At 39.5% G+C, this 20,552-nt stretch overlaps 1 protein-coding gene across 1 annotated transcript in view; it reads left to right on the top strand.

The window, feature by feature from the left end:
• The window catches only part of LOC146614922 (thyrotropin-releasing hormone-degrading ectoenzyme-like), a 279,130-nt gene that overhangs the window by 43,624 nt on the left and 214,954 nt on the right, over positions 1-20,552 (top strand). The window contains exon 3 of the mRNA XM_085375895.1: positions 1,363-1,639. Within this exon, the coding sequence (XP_085232021.1) occupies positions 1,363-1,639 (277 nt within the window). The remainder of the gene's footprint in view (positions 1-1,362; positions 1,640-20,552) is intronic.

The following is a 20,552-nucleotide window of genomic DNA, read 5'->3' as shown; positions in this document are numbered from 1 at the left end:
TTGTCTTTTATTTAAAATTTTTGTGGTCTTATGTGGTCCTCCGTACACCAATCCTATGACTGGGCTCATAAAATAATGTGTAAAGCCTACATTGTTCCACAATTTAGAGAATACTAGTCTCACAATAAGATGTACAATTATTATGCCTACTTTTGGCTTGTGGCCTTTATCGGGATCATCATAACACATGTATATGATGGGCTTTGAACCACATGACCACATGCCAAAAGGCGTGTACTCCGTTCACTGATATGTGGCTGTACACGATTTGCATGTGCTTTAGAACTGTGGTCATGCCCATCATTCCTATTTTATGATACACTTCTTAATAAAGACTGCAACTTGAATGCATTGGTCTAGCAATTAATTTTCCCTTCAGATCTTTTTTCTCTTAACTTTGAAAGCAGGTGAAGTCAAAGCAACAACAACAACCTACTCTGCTTCTTAAGATTACTGGACTTGGAGGACTGCACTCCAACTGTGCAGTCCTCCAAAATGCCAACAGCACTCTTGACTTGATATGTAAACTGAATGTCGGTTGGTTGACAGTTTGGTTTGAACAGGAAAGGAGAAATCAGTGAAGTTTATAAGAAAGAGGAAGAAGCATTGGGAAGAAATCACACCACACAATAGAGGACAGTTTTCCTTGTTTTCAAAATTGCCTTTAATTCATAACAGAAAAAGTCTTTGTGTCTTTGGACATCTCTCTTCTCTGTGGCAGTCTGCAACACCAACAGAAACGACACCAGCAGTGACATAGTTACAACAATGAGACATTGGTCTGTGGATTATGAGGTGAGAGGCCTCAGGAAGCTGTGGTTTGTCAGTCTTGTTATTTTAGCCGTAGTTTTCAACATGTCATATTTTAATTTAAAGGTTGGTAGTTCGAGCCACCACTCATCTTGACTTTATTCCTCTAGTCTGCAAGCCAAAGCATGCTTGGGGAGGATATTGAAACCCACTAAAACAAAAAGATGCATCCCTGAGTTACTGGGACCTGTTAGTCCTGCATGTGCAGAACAAAAGAATTGTATGAATTTGTGTGAGCTTTGTAAAGTGCTTTCCGGTGCTGTATAAAGCACTTCCATTTACTTGTCGATGTTGAGGTGTTTTCTTTCATTTTTACTGGCATTCATAACTGCTGATATCTCATTCTTTATGTTTATTTACCGCTAAACATCAGCTACGTTGCCAGTGACCTGTTAAGGGTTGTATTACCTTCACATTTAGCTCTTTATATGGAACTCATACATGTTTGCCATTTCCCAAATGAAAGTGGTTCACTGGTGAAGTCATCTTCTATAATCTTTACCAAAAATTTTTTTCTGGTAATAATCCTTTTATTCCTTTTTCTTTTCATAGCTACTTGGCAGTAACTCAGTTCAGTCCTATCCACGCCCGGAAGGCCTTCCCCTGCTTTGATGAACCTGTCTACAAGGCCACATTCTCCCTCACCCTCCGCCACGACCCACAGTACACCTCGCTGTCCAACATGCCGGTGGAGAGCAGCTCGCTGTCGGATGAGGACGGCTGGTTGACCAATCACTTTGCCCGGACGCCTCGCATGTCCACGTACTACTTGGCCTGGGCTGTTTGCAACTTCACCTACAGAGAGACGCAGACGGACAGCGGCGTGACGGTCAGTCCCAACACACAAACACTGACCACTACTGCTGTTGATGCTGTATTAGCCTGTTGAGGAAGTTATATCTCTTCTAGTGATGGCTTATTTTCAGAAAGCATGAGGTTTGTAACACAACTCACAGACTCACAGCTACAGGTGTAAAAAATTAAACGAAGAGAGAAGCAGCACAAACGAGCGCACCTAAAGGTAAACACGTCTAATAAACACAATAAATAGACACCAGACTAAATTCATGGAGGCAAAATAACAATCTCATGATCTAAATTGAATTATCTCTTTTCACAGAGCGTGGGAATTAAGCTTTTGTGGTGCTCTAATTCATTTTTTAAAACATTTCTGCTGTGATCTTGACTTAATGGTCTCATTATGTACCAAATACCAAATGTTGTTGATTCGGTGGCAGCCCCTTTCTTCTTTTCTTCTGTCATTGCTGCTCTGTTTTCTTCTGGGACTAATGTTTGTCTTGAGGCTGAGAGAAAAAACTCTTATGATGAAACCTGTGTGTATAAAACATGAAACACAGCAGTCTGTTCTCTCAACATAATGTCACATTTTAGCCCCCCGTTAATCTCCAGACTAAGTTTCATATCATTGAATCCTAATCTCTGGAGTTAAGACACTAAATATGAGCACAACCGTTTTCTTCAGACAGTAATTGGCATAATGAAGTCCTGATTTGGGAGTACGGGTTTTATATTTCAGTGTACCCAGAGAAAAGGAGGAGGACAGAATATCACTTTTGAATTCAACATAATTAAAGCAGTTTACCAGTGATGTTAGTGCCAATATGTATCATAATCATGCTCATGCAAATAAATAAACTGCTATCTAAATGTGGTTATGAAGATATCTGTGAGACTAGAATGTTTGGTGGTAACCCTATCCTACCTGAGCCTATCATTTGGAAAAAGTCAAAGTGGAAAAGTGGAAATGGCCTGTGGTTCGGTCATTGTGAGGTTTGGTTTATATTCTTTGGTTTTTTATTTTTATTATTTTGTTGGGAGTTTTATGCTATGAAGACTTTGGGTTTATCAATATTTCATTTCCATGTTTTAATATTTTTTTCTTGCCTCGTCAGTATCCCGTTGTATCGTGTTATCAAGTCTTTATTTTTGTTTTGTGATTCCCATTTTGTGTGTTTCTTTTTTACCTTGTGCATTTTCACTGGTTTGACTTTATTTGGTTTTGTCTTAATTAGTTTCAGCTGTGTCTTGTTACCTTGGTATTTCCACTGTTAGCTTGTGTACAGTGATGAACATATCCAGTTTGTCTTTTGTCTGAGCATCTGTTTACCTGCACTCACATAGACCTCACATTCGGATCCTATTCTGAAAAAAAGTGAAAATGTCAGTTAAAATTGGTTTATTCTTTGTTCTCCAGTCACCAAGTCTTGGGATAAAATTTTATTAAACCAAAAAATTCACAGCATTGCGGCTGCTATCATATTCAACAACCAGTACCAACTTAGGCCAAATGTGTCTCTGATGTTTAAACATGTTTAAACATTTTAACTTCCATAAACATGGTGTCATGATCTTGGGTCTTTTGACCCAGCGTTTTAAGTTTTGAGTTTATTTTGTTCATTAGGTTATCTAAGTTCATTTGTTATTAGATTCCCCTTGTGTATCCAACCCCATTAAGTCTCCCTTGTCCTTCATGTGCTTCATGTCTGTGTTTCTTAAGTTGTCATGTTTGCGTTTCATTATGTTTCCCATTTTATTTTGAAAGAGGTCCAGTGTTCCTGCATTTTGTTTTACTCTTCCCCTGTGGCGTTGTTATGTTCATGTTGTGTCTACTGTGCCTTTCTGTTCCATTTTTCAGGTCCCTATGTTCTGTCTCCCCAGTCTGTTAAGTTTACATGTCTTGAGTTCCGTCAGTGTGTTTCCTGTTTTACTTTCACAGTCTGTCCTATGTTAATGTTTCTAGTTTTGCTTCCCTTGTCTCGTCCTGCCTAATTACTCTCAGCTGTGCTCTCCACCTGTGGCTCATTCCCCCTCGTTATCCCTCAGTGTATTTAAGGCCCATGTTTCTCTTTGTCAGGGTTGCGTCCTTCTATCACAATACGGCTGTGTGCAGGCAAGAGTAGGACCCAAACTCGCAGAGACAAAAAGTAAACTCAAAAAACACAGCTTTATTGCTGGTGTGGAGTGGGACACGAAAAACAATACAAAACTAAACTAGGAAAACTAAAGCACAAGGAGCCACAGGGAAAAATCACACAGCTATGAGGGAGGACGCAACCTTGACAAAGAGAAACATGGGCCTTAAATAAACTGAGGAACAACGAGGGGGAAGAGAGCACAGCTGTGAGTAATTAGGCAGGACGAGACAAGGGAAGCAAAACTAGAAACATTAACATAGGACAGACTGTGAAAGTAAAACAGGAAACACACTGACGGAACTCAAGACATGAGTTCCACATGGGAAGAGTAAAAAAAAATGCAGGAACACAGGACCTCTTTCAAAATAAAATGGGAAACATAATGAAACGCAAACATGACAACTTAAGAAACACAGACATGAAGCACATGAAGGACAAGGGAGACTTAATGGGGTTGGATACACAAGGGGAATCTAATAACAAATGAACTTAGATAACCTAATGAACAAAATAAACTCAAAACTTAAAACGCTGGGTCAAAAGACCCAGGATCATGACACATGGAGTCGCCTTTATTCATGTTGACCAGCACCAACTCCGTCAATCTGCTTCATGTCATAGACTGAATGTGTAGTCTGGGGTCAAGCTGAAAGTAAATGATTGTGACATTAGCTGGTGCTGTTTGCTTTAAGCTCAATCTCTGCCATTTTTTCATGTGAAACGTATCTAGGACTTGACCAAATGTTGTAGTTTAAAGTATTGTTGCTTTATCTTAGGTCTACATATCATAAAGGTGCCATAAAGTGTGTCCTTTGTGGTCTGCTATATCAGGCGGTGTAACTGGCAGTAAATCTCCATCATTAACAATGACAGCACCTGATGCATTGTCGTCTCCTCTGCCTCATTTTTATTCCAAATTTTTAGTTTGCTTAGAGATTATTGCTCAAACACAAAACGTCTTAGACTGAAGACACAGGAGCTGTGAACCAACAGATATGCAAGTATGTAGTAAGCAAACAGTTTTTGGCTTTTTTTTTAGATGCTATTGACATTATTGTAACCATAATTATTCACACATGGAGTGGGTTATAGTTAGCAATATATTCAATTCAATTTTATTTATATAGCGCCAAATCACAACAGAAGTCGCCTCACTTTTGATATCCTTATCAAAATTTGTGGAATTTAAAGATTAGGACATTTCTATATAATGACAATCGCTCGATTCATTTAAAAAAAAACAACCAAAACACTCCATCAGTGCTTTAACACACAAAGGTCAAGTACTTTTCAAACGTACATAATGAAAACCTGCAGTGAGTTAGAGTACTGCTGCAGCTGATCTGGCCTCCACAGTCACTCAGTCTTAATCCAGATGTCATGGTTTGGGACGAGTTGGATGGCAAAGTGAAGGAAAAGCAGCCAACAAGCAGGGGCGATTCCAGGTTTGTTTACTTTTTAAACGGTGGCTTACAGGGGATCAAGAACCAGTCACGGCTGGCCTGTGGGAAATCAGAAAAATTCAATCAGAAATAAAGACAGCATTGAAAATTGGCTTAAGGAACGCTGCACTCTCCTCTGTCCCGCTACAGGTAACATGGCAGCAGAGCATAACAGCGGAAGAGGCATTTAGATCCTGTACTGAAGAAAAGCAGCAATACTCAATGTTATTATTGCATCAGTCGTTGATTCATGAATGAGTAAGCTGCTTCTGTTTCAAAGCTGGAGCTTGTTTTATTACTTTTTGTACTAATCCCGGTTATCTCAATATATATTATATCCCAAAATGTTAGATTTGTATCAAATATTATTATTTTAAATTATTTGCAATACCAGTTATTGAACATGTCAAGCATGTCTAAGGAGTACAAAGTATAAGATTAGCATTAGTACTACTAATTTAAAATAGTGAATTGTCATATTAACCTTGGCCAGATTTATATAAGAATTAGTAATAACTTTGTCACAGGTTTTTCAACTTTTAGCTGAGTGTGATGTCATAGAAAGAATAATTCTTATGTGGACATCTCTGGTGTGCTTCATTGACCTGCGATTCAAATCTTCTGTTTACAGAGGAGCAGGCAATCAGGAGAAAGTTGTGGTGGATTATTTTGAAATATGACTCATTCCAAGCTACCCTAACTCCACGGTGATTAAATGTAACTGTACTACAGTGCAGCACTTGAGTAAATGCAGTAGTTACTTTCAAGCATTCTTGCTTTCCATGTTGTCATCCAGTAGCATTGGGTTGACAGGCTGACAATACTGCAGCCCAGTAGCTTTGGGAGGACCCCAGGGGGCAATTATACTTGAAGGGGGGAGGTTCCACTGCTTTAGACACTCCTCTGCCAAGAGCTCAGCATGTGTTGGAGTCTCTTCAAGACTGTTGGAGAAACTCCAGGAGAGAATCTCATGGAGCTGGCTGAGAGACTGAGGAGTGTGCAGAGCTTTTCTAAACCAAATAAGAAACCTACAATTTGAAACAAATTTCCAGTTGTTAACATGTTTGTCCTTTGAAGACATTTCCATATTTTATTCACTTCAGTATTGATCCACAATGCAGAAGAAAAACTCTTCAGCAGGTCTGTCAGGACTTTACATGACTGGTAGTGTATGTAAATTTATTTGTAAAAACTAATAGTAATCATCTATAAATAAATGTATAATAGCAAAAAGACCTAGTTTTGTTGCTGTGCCTTGCTCTGCTGATGTTGCTGTGATGCGTTTTCATCTCTACACTGTAAAAAAAAAAAATCCTAAAATAACAGTAATATTCCGGCAGCTGGGGCACCAAAATAATACCATAAAATAACAAAAAATAACTTTCTTATGAAAATACAGTTATTTTCAGTAATGACAATACAGTTTGTTGCCCTAATTTTACATGGGATTTTGCCTTTTTTAGGTGCTTTTAAACATTAAATTAGGAACATTTTAATGTGATTAAACAATGAAATTACCTATAAACAAGGTCAAAAAATACGGCAATATGAATAACAATACTTAATGTACAGAAATATACAGTTAACAGTTGGTTTAAATAATAATGGATTGCATTCATATAGTGCTTTTTGATACCCTCAAAGTGCTTTACAATTCCACTTTATAATTCCCCTCTGGCCATCACCAGTAGGTGGTAGGTGAAGTGTCTTGCCCAAAGACACAACGACAGAGAGTGTCCGAGCCGGGGCTCGAACCAACAACCTTCTGATTACAAGTCGAACTGCCAACTCTTGAGCCACAATGGCCCTAAATAACAATAATAATAATAACTAGAAAGCGAAAATTTCAGAAGAAATTTTAAGTGTGCCTATGCCGCTGCTAATCAGTGTAGTTTGCCATTCATACGGCTACAGAGAGCAAAACTCAGCAGAGCAGCCATTCTCCACCATGATCTATGGTAAAACCAAACACCGCTCGCGCCTCACAGATGACAGCTTACAGTTTTGTGTAAAGATGAGGTGACTTCGTACAGCCCGTGGTACAAAGTCCCATTGTACCACGGCAGACCCAACAATGTTTGCATGAACACGCTTTGTAGCATTACTTTATTGACCACTTTTCACACATGGTTGCTGTACCCACACAGCCGGCTGTAGCTTTTCATCTCACAGCCCAACACACACCAAAAAAAAAAAAAAAACAGCTGAGAGAGCACAGACTTTACGCCTGAGAGGCGTGATTGCAGATGCCGCTCAGGTGGGTCCACCTCCCCTGCAGCAGCACTGCAGACCACGGCCGCCACACACATCAAACATGTAAAATAAATATTTGTGCACTTTTGCATTCACTTTTTGTTTTTTGTTATTTTTACACAGTGTTCTGAATGATTAACAATGGTCTACAGCCAATCTTGTGTATTAGTATACAAACTTTGGTTGTAAGATTCAGATAACTATTTAATAAAAGCTAAATATTTTATATGAGAGCAAGAAAGAAAAGTATATCTTTGTGTCCCCCTTTCCCTGTTAATGCCCTACATGGACCCCTGGCTAAAGCTTTGCTAGACCCGCCCCTGCACAGTTACCAGCTGTCAGCTACACAAAAAAAGGAGCTTGGTGTTATTTGTCTCTCAGAAACAGTTGATAACTTTCCTTCAACTCATTCATGTCACCTAAAAGGTAAACCTGTTTCTCCATCACCAGTTCAGCTCTGATGATTCAGTAAGGACATCTCCTGGTTTCGACCAGCCCTTTTTACAGCTGTGGCTCCAGCAAACATCAGCTGATACTAGAAATTAAAATCAAATGAATTCTAACAACAGCTTATCAAGCTTAAATGTGCTGCTGTTGTTTAGCGCAATAAACAAACGAGAGAAAAGCCGATCATTGGTCAGTTTCGTGATTGAAGTTTCAACAGGCGAGAGAATGACAGGGGAGGCTGTCATAAAGTTCAACATCAGTAACTTAGTGCAAACACAGCTGTATAGAAACTCCGTCGTGCTAGCTAGCAGTAAGTGATTGTAAAAAGTCAGCACAACGAAAATAAACTACACCTAAACTCGGTTTATATGTGACCCAAATAGAGTGCAGTTCATAAGTTCTTACCTGAAATTCAGTTAACCTGACGCTCCGACCGGCAGCCGCTTGCTTCTCCTGCCTTCGGTTTCCCTTATCCACGATTGAGCTCCGCGTTAGCCACCACCGGTCTATCGGCGGCCGCCTCGCATGTGTCTTTCCCCGCATGCCCTTTCTGTCATACACCAGTGGCTAGCTGCCCTCTGTTGTAGCTCCGCGTTAGCCACCACCAAGCAACTCAGTTAATTTTTCCACATTGACCAGCATCTGGACAACCACCTTTCACTGTTTATACCATTACTAAAATGAATAAATGAATCATTGGCCCATATAAACGGAGACACAGGCTATTTGTGAGCGATCGGGGGGTGAAACGAGTGTAAGCTGCCTCACTGAAAGCCAAGCCCGGGTGCTTTCGAGCGAAGCGGCGCTAGCCGTGCTAGCTAGCTAGCAGGCTAGTAGCAACATAGAGAGAACTGTTGCTAATATGGGAAGTCTTGATAAAACGAGCAGATATTTGAAGTTTAGACAGCTACATTCTCGCCTGAAAATATCTTAAAAGTTTATTTTGTGACCTAGAAACACGAATAAGAGGAATATAAAAACGAAGTGGCAGCTGCCATTGTTTCACTCGGTAGAGGCGTGCTATGAATTGTGGGATATGGAGTTTTCCACCAAGCATACACCCTTTCCCTTACCGCAACTATTCAATGGTTCGCGCAACCTTAATACTTCCAATGGCTCCTGAAAGCAGCGAGGCTGTGCGCGCCGTTGATATTCTCGTCACTACGGTAACGCAAATATGGGTAGACAGGCCGTACTACTCCCGGCATACCACTAGAGAGAGCCAACACACCACAAATGAAGTCTGTTTCTATGGGGCCAAAAGTTGAATCTTTCTCATGGGCCTAGAAATGGGCCAAAATTTGCACTAAAATCTAAATATATAAAAAACTATAAAAGTCATAAACACCAAAAGTCATAGCATACTAGTCCAGACCCAGCCGCACAAAATGATATAATATATGTAACCATTGTCTCAAAACTGTGCGGCACATAAGCGCGGGAAAATTTTCACAAAAATATTAATATTAAAAAACTATAAAAGTCATAAACACCAAAAATCATAACACACCATTCCAGATCCAGTCGCACAAAATGATATAACATATGTGAACCTTGTCTCAAAACTGTGGGGCGAGTTACGCTGCAAATTTTCAGGCGGAAACTGAATAATAATAATAATAATAATAATATGAAGAATAATAAATCCGAGAAATAGTAATAAGTGTGCCTCTTGGCATAGGCACACTTAATTATTTGATGTAAAAAAAGTTTATAAGAATCATTTTATTTATTTTTCCATAGCATCCATCCATCCATCCTCATCCGCTTTATCCGAGACCGGGTTGCGGGGGCAGCAGTCTAAGCAAAGAGGCCCAGACCTCCCTCTCCGCAGCCACCTCCTCCAGCTTATCCGGGGGAACACCAAGGCGTTCCCAGGCCAGCCGAGAGATATAATCTCTCCAGCGTGTCCTGGCTCTGCCCCGGGGCCTCCTCCCGGTGGGACATGCCTGAAACACCTCACCCAGGAGGCGCCCAGGGGGCATCCTTGTCAGATGCCCGAACCACCTCAGCTGGCTCCTTTCGATGTGGAGCAGCAGTGGCTCTACTCTGAGCCCCTCCCGGATGGCCGAACTTCTCACCCTATCTATAAGGGAGAGGCCAGCCACCCTTCAGAGGAAGCTCATTTCTGCCGCTTGTATCCGCGATCTCGTTCTTTCGGTCACTACCCACAGCTCGTGGCCATAGGTGAGGGTAGGGACGTAGATCGACCGGTAAATTGAGAGCTTCGCTTTTACTGGTTCCATAGCATTACATTTGAATTTAACAGTTCAATCTTTCAAATAACAGACAAATATTTGTGAAATTATGATACATTTGTGAATGTATTTTAACAATCGAAATATGCATATGTACAGACAAATACATTTAAAAAACAAGAAAATTATGTTTTATTACATTTACAGTGATTTTACGTTAATTTACATTTGAAATGTAAAATCACAGTCTATTTATGTAACTTTAATGATGTTCTAGAAGAACAGTACAAAACTGTAAAATACACAGTAAAATACTTTTATATTACATTTTTTTTACAGTGTAGAGCCACAGTGCTAATAGCTAGAGTACTTCTTTCAGCAACAAAATACACAAGCGCCTTCTTAACTTGATATAATGAGGCAATAATATCATCATGGTTGACATTAACAGACTTTGTCATGTTGATAAAATGATACTTTAAATATGCTGTCGCAAGACAACAATGCTTAATATCTCAAGCTAATGCTGTGGTTAAATCGCAGTATCAGGACTGCTGAGTTAAAATCATTTACTCTAAAGTCTAAATATAGAGACAACAGTTTAATATCCGAATATGATGTAATTAAGTCGGATTGAAACATTTATCTGGGGATGACATGGTAATTAAGATGTGAACTTCAGATACCATTTTGGTGTCTTGAGATAACAGATAATTAGCTTGCTTCTTTACAGGTCGACATGGTTTTATTACATTCTTATTCCTCATTGGAGTTGTGTCAATTTAGCTCAATGTGTTAGAAGGCCAGTGGACCAAATCTGAGACACACGTGAACAATCTGTGACTGCCACATGTGGGTACATGGACTCCCTGAGCTTCTCCAACATCAATCCCACCTTCCTGCAATGTCGATTTTCAACAAAAGGCAAATATTTGTGCAGGAAATCATAGAGCGTAATGTTTTGTAGTCCTCTTATTTGTGAACTATGTTGCCATTAGAAAACTCCTTTAAGGCTTCAATGCAACGTAATTTATTATTCATGTGTGGCTCATACAGATTATTACTTTTTTTTGTTTTACCTGAAAATATATTAGAACCATGTACAGTACTGTGCAAAAGTCACCCTTCATGTAACATGTGTAAACATATGTGGAAAGGCAAAAGAGAGCCAAAATTGGGTATACCCACCTTCATTCTTCAGCACAGCCTGAACTCTCTTAGGCAGACTTCTTTAAAATTTCTTTAAGTAGTCTTCGGGAATATTTCTCCAGGATTCTTAAAGGACATTCAAAGCTCGTCTGTTTTTTCATCATTTTGCTCTACTGCCTGTCAAGATGATCACACACTGCTTCAGTAATGTTAAAGTCCATGCTCTGGGGAGGCCAATCCATGACTGATAGTGTTACATTTGTGACTTTTCCACTAGCACCTACTTGGGTTGACTCCACTCAACCACCTCAATGTATGGAACATAAATAACACAACAATGTATACCTGCTGCCAAACCAATGGTACGTGGCAGCACCTCATTATTGAACCACAGTGTTGGTTTCTGTGCAGCGATTTCTCTCTTTGCCAGGATTCAGTTTGGATTTTTCTGAAGGTGTCATTCTCCTGACTCATCGAGTGATCCCCACTGACTGTCCAGTTGGTGGCATGCAGTCTGTTGATGTCACATTTTTGTCTCAGATTGTTTGGAGCCCCCGGGCGAGTAGGTACTAAAAAAGTACCTGGTACCAGATACTACAGCCTAGTAATCCCTAAAAACTGAGTCAAGTCGAGTTGAGCTGAGGACCTGCTAGGGGAGAAGGGTTAATTGCATGTTCTTATATCAGGCATTGTCAGTGTGTTTGGGATCATTTTCATGTTGTATTGCATGGTGGATCAAAATCTGACTGTGCATCTCTACATTTACGATTCAATCCACATCCAAGTAAGCTAAACACATTCCAAGGTGTGCTTTAAAAAAATCATCCTGAGTTATAAAACCTCGAGATTTGAGCCAGTGTCGGAACCAAGAACAAGACCAGTGACTGTAGCCAAATGTTGTGGCTGAGTCCACCCACAGGTCTGTGTCTCCAGCTACTTTTGCAGTTTGGTTTCTGGGCTTTAGTGTTTATCATGTCTATCCTGTTTCTGCTTTGAAAGTCAAATCTGGATTTGCCTGTTATCCCATCATCCTTTAACAGCCATAACATTTAAAACAGAAATATGCACATGTCCATGTTCTTATGCAAGGACAAATACATGCACGACCTTGTTTCTCATCCTCCTTCTTTTTCCTCTCCTCCAATCATCACTCTATCAGTGTAATTACAGCTCATCCATCTCGTCTGCCAGAAACTCAAGGACAGCACTCCAACTCTCTCTCTCTCTCTCTCTCTTACACACACACACACACACACTCTCTCTCTCTCTCTCTCTCTCTCTCTCTCTCTCTCTCTCTCTCTCTCTCTCTCTCTCTCTCTCTCACATACGGACACACATACACACGCTCCGCCTGTGTCATCTTGTTACTGCAAGAGAATTTTGGTGAAATGCTGTTTTAATGACAAATCCTATCTGGGTCATTTATAACCATCACCAGCCTCCAACACTGTGTGTGTATAAGAGTGTGTTTTGTGTGTAGAGTGATGTTAGGGAGAATCAGTCAGGCTTGTCTTAGTCTTTGTAATGAATAAATTTATCTTTATTTTTGTACTTTCCTTTTTTGCTCACCAAAAGCACTAAATATAGATCCATTATTTCATATTCATCAGAAGCAGATAAAGGAAAACAAAGGCTGTGCACGTATCCCATGCATTTCTTGGAGTTACCTTCAGGAGGTCTTTATCGTAGCAAATGTTCATGATGTGGCCCTGCTGGCTGAGCTCCTGGAGTTTGTTGCAATGAATGCTAGATATGATAAATGAGAAGACTCCGCCTCCAGGCACCCTCAGTCTAATGGAACAAGAGCAAGTGGACCCTCACCAACAATCACAGTAATCGTTCAGAAGTAGAGCCTTTGGCTAGGGGTGTACCTAATGAAAGCCCTTTCACCAACCCCTAAAATTGTACGGGAGGCCAAACTGTTCCAAAACTCCACTCATCCAGGTGGAGGGATTGTGCAGTCCAGTCAGCAGTGCACAGCTATGCAAATCAAAAATAACTAGGCTTTTACTTTCAAGGATTTAGTATTTCTTATTGTTATTTTCACTATTGCATTAAATGACAGTGATAATACATTATAACACTATTTCTACAAAAACAAACAAATATAAAAAGCTTAACCTGTAACTTAACACCATCATATTTAATAAAAATGAACAGTGTGCACAGTTCTTATATGCAGCAACCCGACCCTCCATGCATTGCTTTGGCTGCCAAAAATTTTGATTACCAACCTCCGGAGTCTGCCCCAACATTTTATTTATCAACTATTAGTAGAAATTATATGCAAGAGAAGAAGGTCTGAACCCCTCTTTTCTGGGGAAAATATTATTTTGAATTAATAATTACCATAACATCTAAAATGTGAAATTGTGATTATGTGAGACATCGTTCAAAAGTCCATAAGGCAAAAGTAAACAGAACGCAGTGAAACAGGGAACACACAAGGACAGGACAACAGACATGCTGACAAAGGTCGGATGGAAACTGGGACTATGTACACACACAGACACATTGATGGCAATGAAGTGAAGAGGAAACAGGTGGTGAATGAGGAACACCTGAAACTAATTAAGCTAAATGATACAAAGGAAGTAATATCAAATGAATAACACAGGAGCCTGGGATTTACAAAAATAAAACAGGAAGTAACTACACTGGAAAACATCTAAGAGAGAACACAAAGGAGGATAGACAAATAGATACCAGAGCGAACTGAAAACAGAATGGTGACTCTAATCATTCTACTCTGAAATCAATAATAGAAATAATAGCCTACAATAGTAATCAAGACTAAAGATCAAGGTTAAGAATGAAAAGCAAACTAAAAACTCTAAAAAGCAAAAGACTCAAAAGCCACAGATCACACTAGAACGCAACATATTTACCGGAGTAACCAGAGTCCAGTTTGTTAGCTACAGTATTTTCCCCAACCACTTAGTCAATTCAATTCAATTCAATTTTATTTATATAGCGCCAAATCACAACAAAAGTTGCCTCAAGGCACTTCATAGATACAGAGAAAAACCCAACAATCATATGACCCCCTATGAGCAAGCACTTTGGCGACAGTGGGAAGGAAAAACTCCCGTTTAACAGGAAGAAACCTCCGGCAGAACCAGGCTCAGGGAGCGGCGGCCATCTGCTGCGACCGGTTGGGGTGAGAGAAGGAAGACAGGATAAAAGACATGCTGTGGAAGAGAGATAGAGGTTAAAAGTTGTGTGCTTCAGTGCGGCTGTCATATCATGGGGCAATCATGTCTCGTTAGAACATACTCAGCTTTCCACTAAAGGCCTGTACATGCTTTCTGTAACAATGAAGTATTGGAGCAATCAGGGTAAACTGGATGTGTGTGATGTTTTGTTTGTGTATTTTGGAGTGATAAATGTTTGGTTGAGAGTGGAATGCTAAGTTATTAGCCAAGGCTAGCAAGCTCAGTTAGGGTCTGTAGACTCTGTGCAGCCAAAATAGATTATCTGCACTCTGTCAGAAAACTTTATTAAAAAACAACTGAGAGATGATTGAAGGAAATTTGATTGTAGCTGATTTAAAGGATTGGGAAGTTTTTACTTGTTTAAAGCTTAATTTAAATCAAGTTCTCCCAATTGTCTTGGGAATCACTGCCAACAGAATATTATTTACTTTGCCAATTGCATTCATCCTTTTTATTCTCTCGTACATCCTTGTAAATAAAACGGCTCATGATTCAGCAGATTTGCTGCTTTCGGTTCAATCACATCAATGTTTATGGACATATTTTTATTTAATTCTTCTGTACTTTGTTTTTTTAATGTCAGCATGACTTTAAAGTTGATACAAAGAGACTCGTTCTTTTTTTATTTGTTTCCCTTGTGTCTCTCAGCCATAGATGGAAAGTCTGTTGATTTTAGGCTAACAGTTGTGGAGCCGTTACTGCCTAAAATTTTGGGCGCTTAACAGGTGGAAATTTAAAACATAGCCTCAGGCTTCAGTGGTTAAAGCAAGAAAGGTGAGGGAGATGAACAGAGCAACTCTATGCTGCTGCTATGCTGCCATCCCAGTGGACATGACAGTGCTGTTGGAGATATGGTGGACCTGAGACTCAAATGATGTTTGTGACATGGTGGGTTAAATAATACAACACCATACAATGCATGCAACTTTGTTAATCTCACCAGGGACTTTTTGTTTGGAGCAGCTGGTTGTTGCACAAATCACAGTAGCACAAACAAACACATAAGTGCAACATTAGAGACAGGTGGGAGTGTTTCGGCTTCAGTGTCAGCTTTTCTTTTCTTTTCTTTTCTCTTCTCTTCTTTTCTTTTCTTTTCTTTTCTCTTCTCTTCTTTTCTTTTCTTTTCTTTAACCATATTTCAGGCAGAATTAGTTTGGATCTGGAGTTGTGTGTCAACATACTCATTCCTCTGATTCTCGCATTGGCTTCCAAATATATAAAAGTCAGGTTTTACCTGTCAGGGAATCTGTGGATCTTTCATTATGGCAAAATACATAACCAAAATGAATCCATATTGATATCTAGGTATCGATCACAACTGATCAGTAAGTCGGTGTATCCTTGAAGGGAATACAAACTGCTCTGTCCTAGGATACTGATGGTGCAGGTCCTGTGCCCACCAGTCTCTTAGTGTGGACTTAATCTCTTTGAGATTGTCTTGCTTGAATGATACGTTTAAAAAAAAAACAGGATGTGGTTCTATTTACAGACAATGAATGTGCTGGGCATGAAATACATCCAGGAAGCAGCACATGCATATTTTTATATTTACAAACAGTTGCTGTCTATGCTCTCTATGTCTGTGTTACAGCATCGCTCTCATATTAAAACCCTTGTTTGAGCCTGAAGGCAGTGGAGAGGCTGCTGTCTGTTTGCAGAGCAGCTTCCTCTGACAGAAACATTAATCCTCGGATCCCTCCATCCTCCTCCTCTAAAACCTCCAAAAGGAACAGCTTTATATGACAAAAACATCCCTCTGTCCCCTTCATAAGTGATAAAACAGCTTCATCTGACAGAGACATTCATTCTTCCTACCTCCTCAAAACTGCAGAAAGAAAAAGAAGGCATCTGTTGGAGCGCTGGACTGAGAGAAAGAATTGTTATTCTGTGTATGAATGATGCAATTCCAAGTGCTACATCATAAAATGCAGACAGGAGCAGAACAGAGCTCGAATCTTCAAGTGAACTGTTCTGTTTAAGCTTCCAGTCTTGCAGCAGCAGTAAGAACCTGTTAATGACCGTTAATTGACCGATGAGGATAAACCAAATGTTTCCTGAGGCGGTGTTACTCTAAGAATGCTTCAAGATCACTTTCCACTTTTTATTGAAGAACTTGAGTAAAATAATGAATATGTCATGTAAGTGACACCGTCAGGACACCACAAATTTTAGTGTATTAAATTTGTGGTGTCCTGCAGTTCAGTTTCATACAATGCCTTGATCTTTTTATTATTTTATGATAAGTATCCCTTTTTTTCTTTAAAGTGGAACCACATGGACATTAAAAAAATGTAATAAGAATTACTGTAGCAACTATTCCAGATTTTAGTTGTGCCCAAGGAGTTGCCGGAGTGACCAAACTATTTGGCCTCTAGTGATTTGTCACAAAAAAGTATATTGATACTTCAGTTTTTGTGCCACCAAATATAAATGCTGAGCTCGTGCTGGCCAGCCCGATAAAAATTGGCTCCACCACTGGTCAATTAGCAATCCTACCTTGGCAGAGTGTTCCTCTGTGGCTGTCCAGGTCCTAATCTCTTACTAAGCAATTGTTCATTATAGAGGAACTGTACAATAACATTTCTTTTTAGCCCCTAATCACATTATTGTTTGGCAAATGGAGGTCTTATTTCATAGACCAACTGTGGTAGCAGCTGCTGTGCCAAGTACAAAGACACTGCCTAACCAAAAGCCCCATTTTATGTTTCTCACATATAGCTGCTGGTAGCATTAGCAAGCCTGATTAGCAGCAGCATAAAATGCATTAACAAGATTTATACTGCGGTGGCAGTAAAAATAATGATGCTATATTCAGGACATAACCAGATTTTTAGAGCCTACAAACAGAACCATAAATAGGCGCAAGCAGCAGGGCTATGGCTATTTACTGACACGCTGTCATAGACTCGCATACTAAGTAATGGGTCAGAAAATTATGACCCTCAGCTTAGCATCCAGTTGATGCTTAAAAACTAAAGTGAGCAGAAAACACTTGAAGGAGCCGTTATGGTCATAAAAAATCAGTGTGAAGCAAATTCTCTCAGTAAGCTCTTAAAAGAAAGGATCCCATCTTCCAGACCATCTGAGCAGCACAAACAGATCCGTTAGGCTGGGCCACTTCCAGGCTTCTTTGTCACACAAAATTCCTCTTCTTTCTTCACCTACTTCAAAAACAGCTGTTTGTCTTTGTGCTGCATTGTAGTATGGCATAATGTGCCTCTGTAAGAATCTCTGTTCCTGTAATGAGACACTTTCCCTTCAGGGAGGATTAAAGCCTGACAGAAAACAAACAAACAAACAAAACAGTGTGATGACCCACTGCGAGCAGACCCCGGTTCAATAAAACCTCCATCTTTCAGCCATTTAGCTCGTTATTCCTCCATTTTCTGTCATTTCACCCACTGGCAGCGCTATAAAGCAAAGCCTTTTGGTGTTTATCTACCACCTAATCACTGCTGGAATCTGAATGGGATTGTTCAGCAAGAGCCAAACAAAAAGCTCAAGACACTGAAGGTCTGTCACACGAAGATTACAAAATGCATTTTGGGCATTATGGTTGACAGAATTGATCAAAAGTAATGACCACAAATATATTAAAAATATTTTTTAATGGCATAATTAAGGTCATCAATATTGCATAAGCATGGCTTCACGTTATAGTAGTATTCTAATTAAAGTTTATGTAAGTCTTCCATATTGATGCCATTACATTAATGTTATAAATAATAGATGTTGATGTTAATGGTCTCTGCAAATGCTCTGTAATGCTGATCTCCTAAGTCTGTATCGTAATACTCTGATGACTATAATCATAATGACGACATTGGTAGCATGCTCTTATATTATACCAGCAAAATTATAGGAGAGAAATGTGGAAATCTAAATAGAAATCAATGGGAGAATTCCTAAATGGCAAAGCTACCGGCTGTGCTGACCGTTACGAGCCAGAAAACAAACCCGTCTCATCGCCAGCTTCTCACTGTGACCCATGCTGGGTGTAACACGTTACAAAGTAATGAATTAAACCTAATATATAGTTCCTAAACTTTGACGGGACTTGACTCTTGTTTTTAGTTCAAAAGCCTTGTTGATTGTTGTGAAGATTTTTTATCTTTATGTGATGAGTTGGGAAAGGTGATGTGTTGTGGAAGCGTATGAGCCAATGTTGTTCTTGCACTGACGCATGTTCACTGTTTTTGTGTGTGACTTAGAATTGTGTGGTTGCATACATAGAATGGGGGAAATAATTATTTCCTCCCCTGCTTAATTTGTAAGTTTGCACACTTTCAAAGAGCTAAACTGTCTCTAATTCAGTGGTAGCTTCGGTTTAATAGAGAAAGATAAAATTTAAATTTAAAGTGAAAAAGTATTTGATCCCCAAGCAAAACATGACTTGATAGAAAAAACCCATGTTGGCAAGCACAGCAGTATAACATTTCTTGTATTTGGTCACCAGGTTTGCACACTGCTCACAAGGGGTTTGGGTCCACTTTTTACAGAAACTCTCTAAATACTTAACAACCAAACTCAACAGCTTCAGCTCCCTCCACAAATTTTCTATAGGACTAAGATGTGGAGACTGGCCAGGCCACTACATTGTCTTAAAGAAGGAGGTTCTTCCTAGATTTCACAGTCCATCACTCTGTTCATTGGCCACACCATGCAGTGAAGTCATCCTGTACCCATTAGGATATTAACAAGCTTAACAGTTGTCACCTTCTCACCAGGCTTCTCAGGTCTTAAAGCCCATTCCAGCCTTGTGCAGGTCTATAATTGGCCACACCATGCAGTGAAGTCATCCTGTACCCATTAGGATATTAACAAGCTTAACAGTTGTCACCTTCTCACCAGGCTTCTCAGGTCTTAAAGCCCATTCCAGCCTTGTGCAGGTCTATAATCTTGTCCCCGACAGCCTTTGACAGCTCTTTGGTGTCGCTGTCGAGAGGTTGACATGGAAGAAACTGATACTGTGGACAGGTGTGCTTTATACATACAATGAGTTGAGATCGGGAGTAATAATCATTGATTGACTTATTGTGTGGTTCTGTTTGGGTTGTAGAAGGTCAAATACTTATTTTACACAGTGACACACAAATCAATTTATAACTTTCTTTTGCAGTGTTTTTTTTTTCTGGATTTTTTTGATTGATAATCGTTGTCTCTCCATTAAAAAGAAACTACCAAAAATTAGTGACTGCTCATTTCTTTGTAAGTGAGCAAGTCTACTTTTCATAACAGCGTTTCCCTAACATAGCATTTGTGATATTTGTTCAGCAATGGTTGAAAGAGCATAGAATGTATGTGGGGATGTATGTGAATGTTTTACTGTTACATCTTATTAGTATTTTAAGTATTCTATTAAGTATTTTAATACTTAATAGGATACTATTAAGTATTTTAAGTATTCTATCTATTTTATTTATTGAATTTTATTGTTTTATTTATATTTTGTTATTGCTAGGGATGATGCAATGATCGGGGACCATTCTTAATTTCATTGTACCTGTGACAATGACAATAAAGTTTCTGATTCTGATTCTGAAAAAGTATTTGTAGGCATGTGTGTGAATGAGGGATGTTCTAAAACAGCGGTCCCCAACCTTTTTTGCGCCACGGACCAGTTTAATGTCAGACAATATTTTCACGGACCGGCAGGTGTCACGGATAAATACAACAAAATAAAATGATACGACCAAGACAAAAACTGTGGTATTTTGTAAATATAATATTACACGCGAATTCACTGTGTAATTGTGTAACTTTATTAGCAGCATCCTCCTGAAATGCACCAACAACATTGAGAGTAACATCCTCCTCTCTCCCCCTTAATACTCTGGTTGCTATGGTAACACGTAAACATTTCTTTCAAAATAGGACACACAACTACAAAACAAATATAAAAGTACAAGAAAATATATAACTCACCATAACGCTCGATCAGTGAGAGCCCAGTGCTTGTTTCTCTGCAACGAGATGGTCCCACCTGGGCGTAATGGGGGACAATGACACCCGAAGTGTGTTGCTTATGTTCAGTCTGCTCCTCAATTTTGTTTTCGTCGCTGTTACTGCAGAAAACCCCGCTTCACACAGATATGATGTTGG

This window comes from Diplotaxodon limnothrissa, linkage group LG17 (assembly GCF_057381915.1).
Source record: "Diplotaxodon limnothrissa isolate DT_005_m linkage group LG17, D_limnothrissa_male_GT1.1, whole genome shotgun sequence".
NCBI classification, from domain to species: Eukaryota; Metazoa; Chordata; class Actinopteri; order Cichliformes; family Cichlidae; genus Diplotaxodon; species Diplotaxodon limnothrissa.
This window is presented reverse-complemented; position numbering and strand designations above follow the sequence as displayed.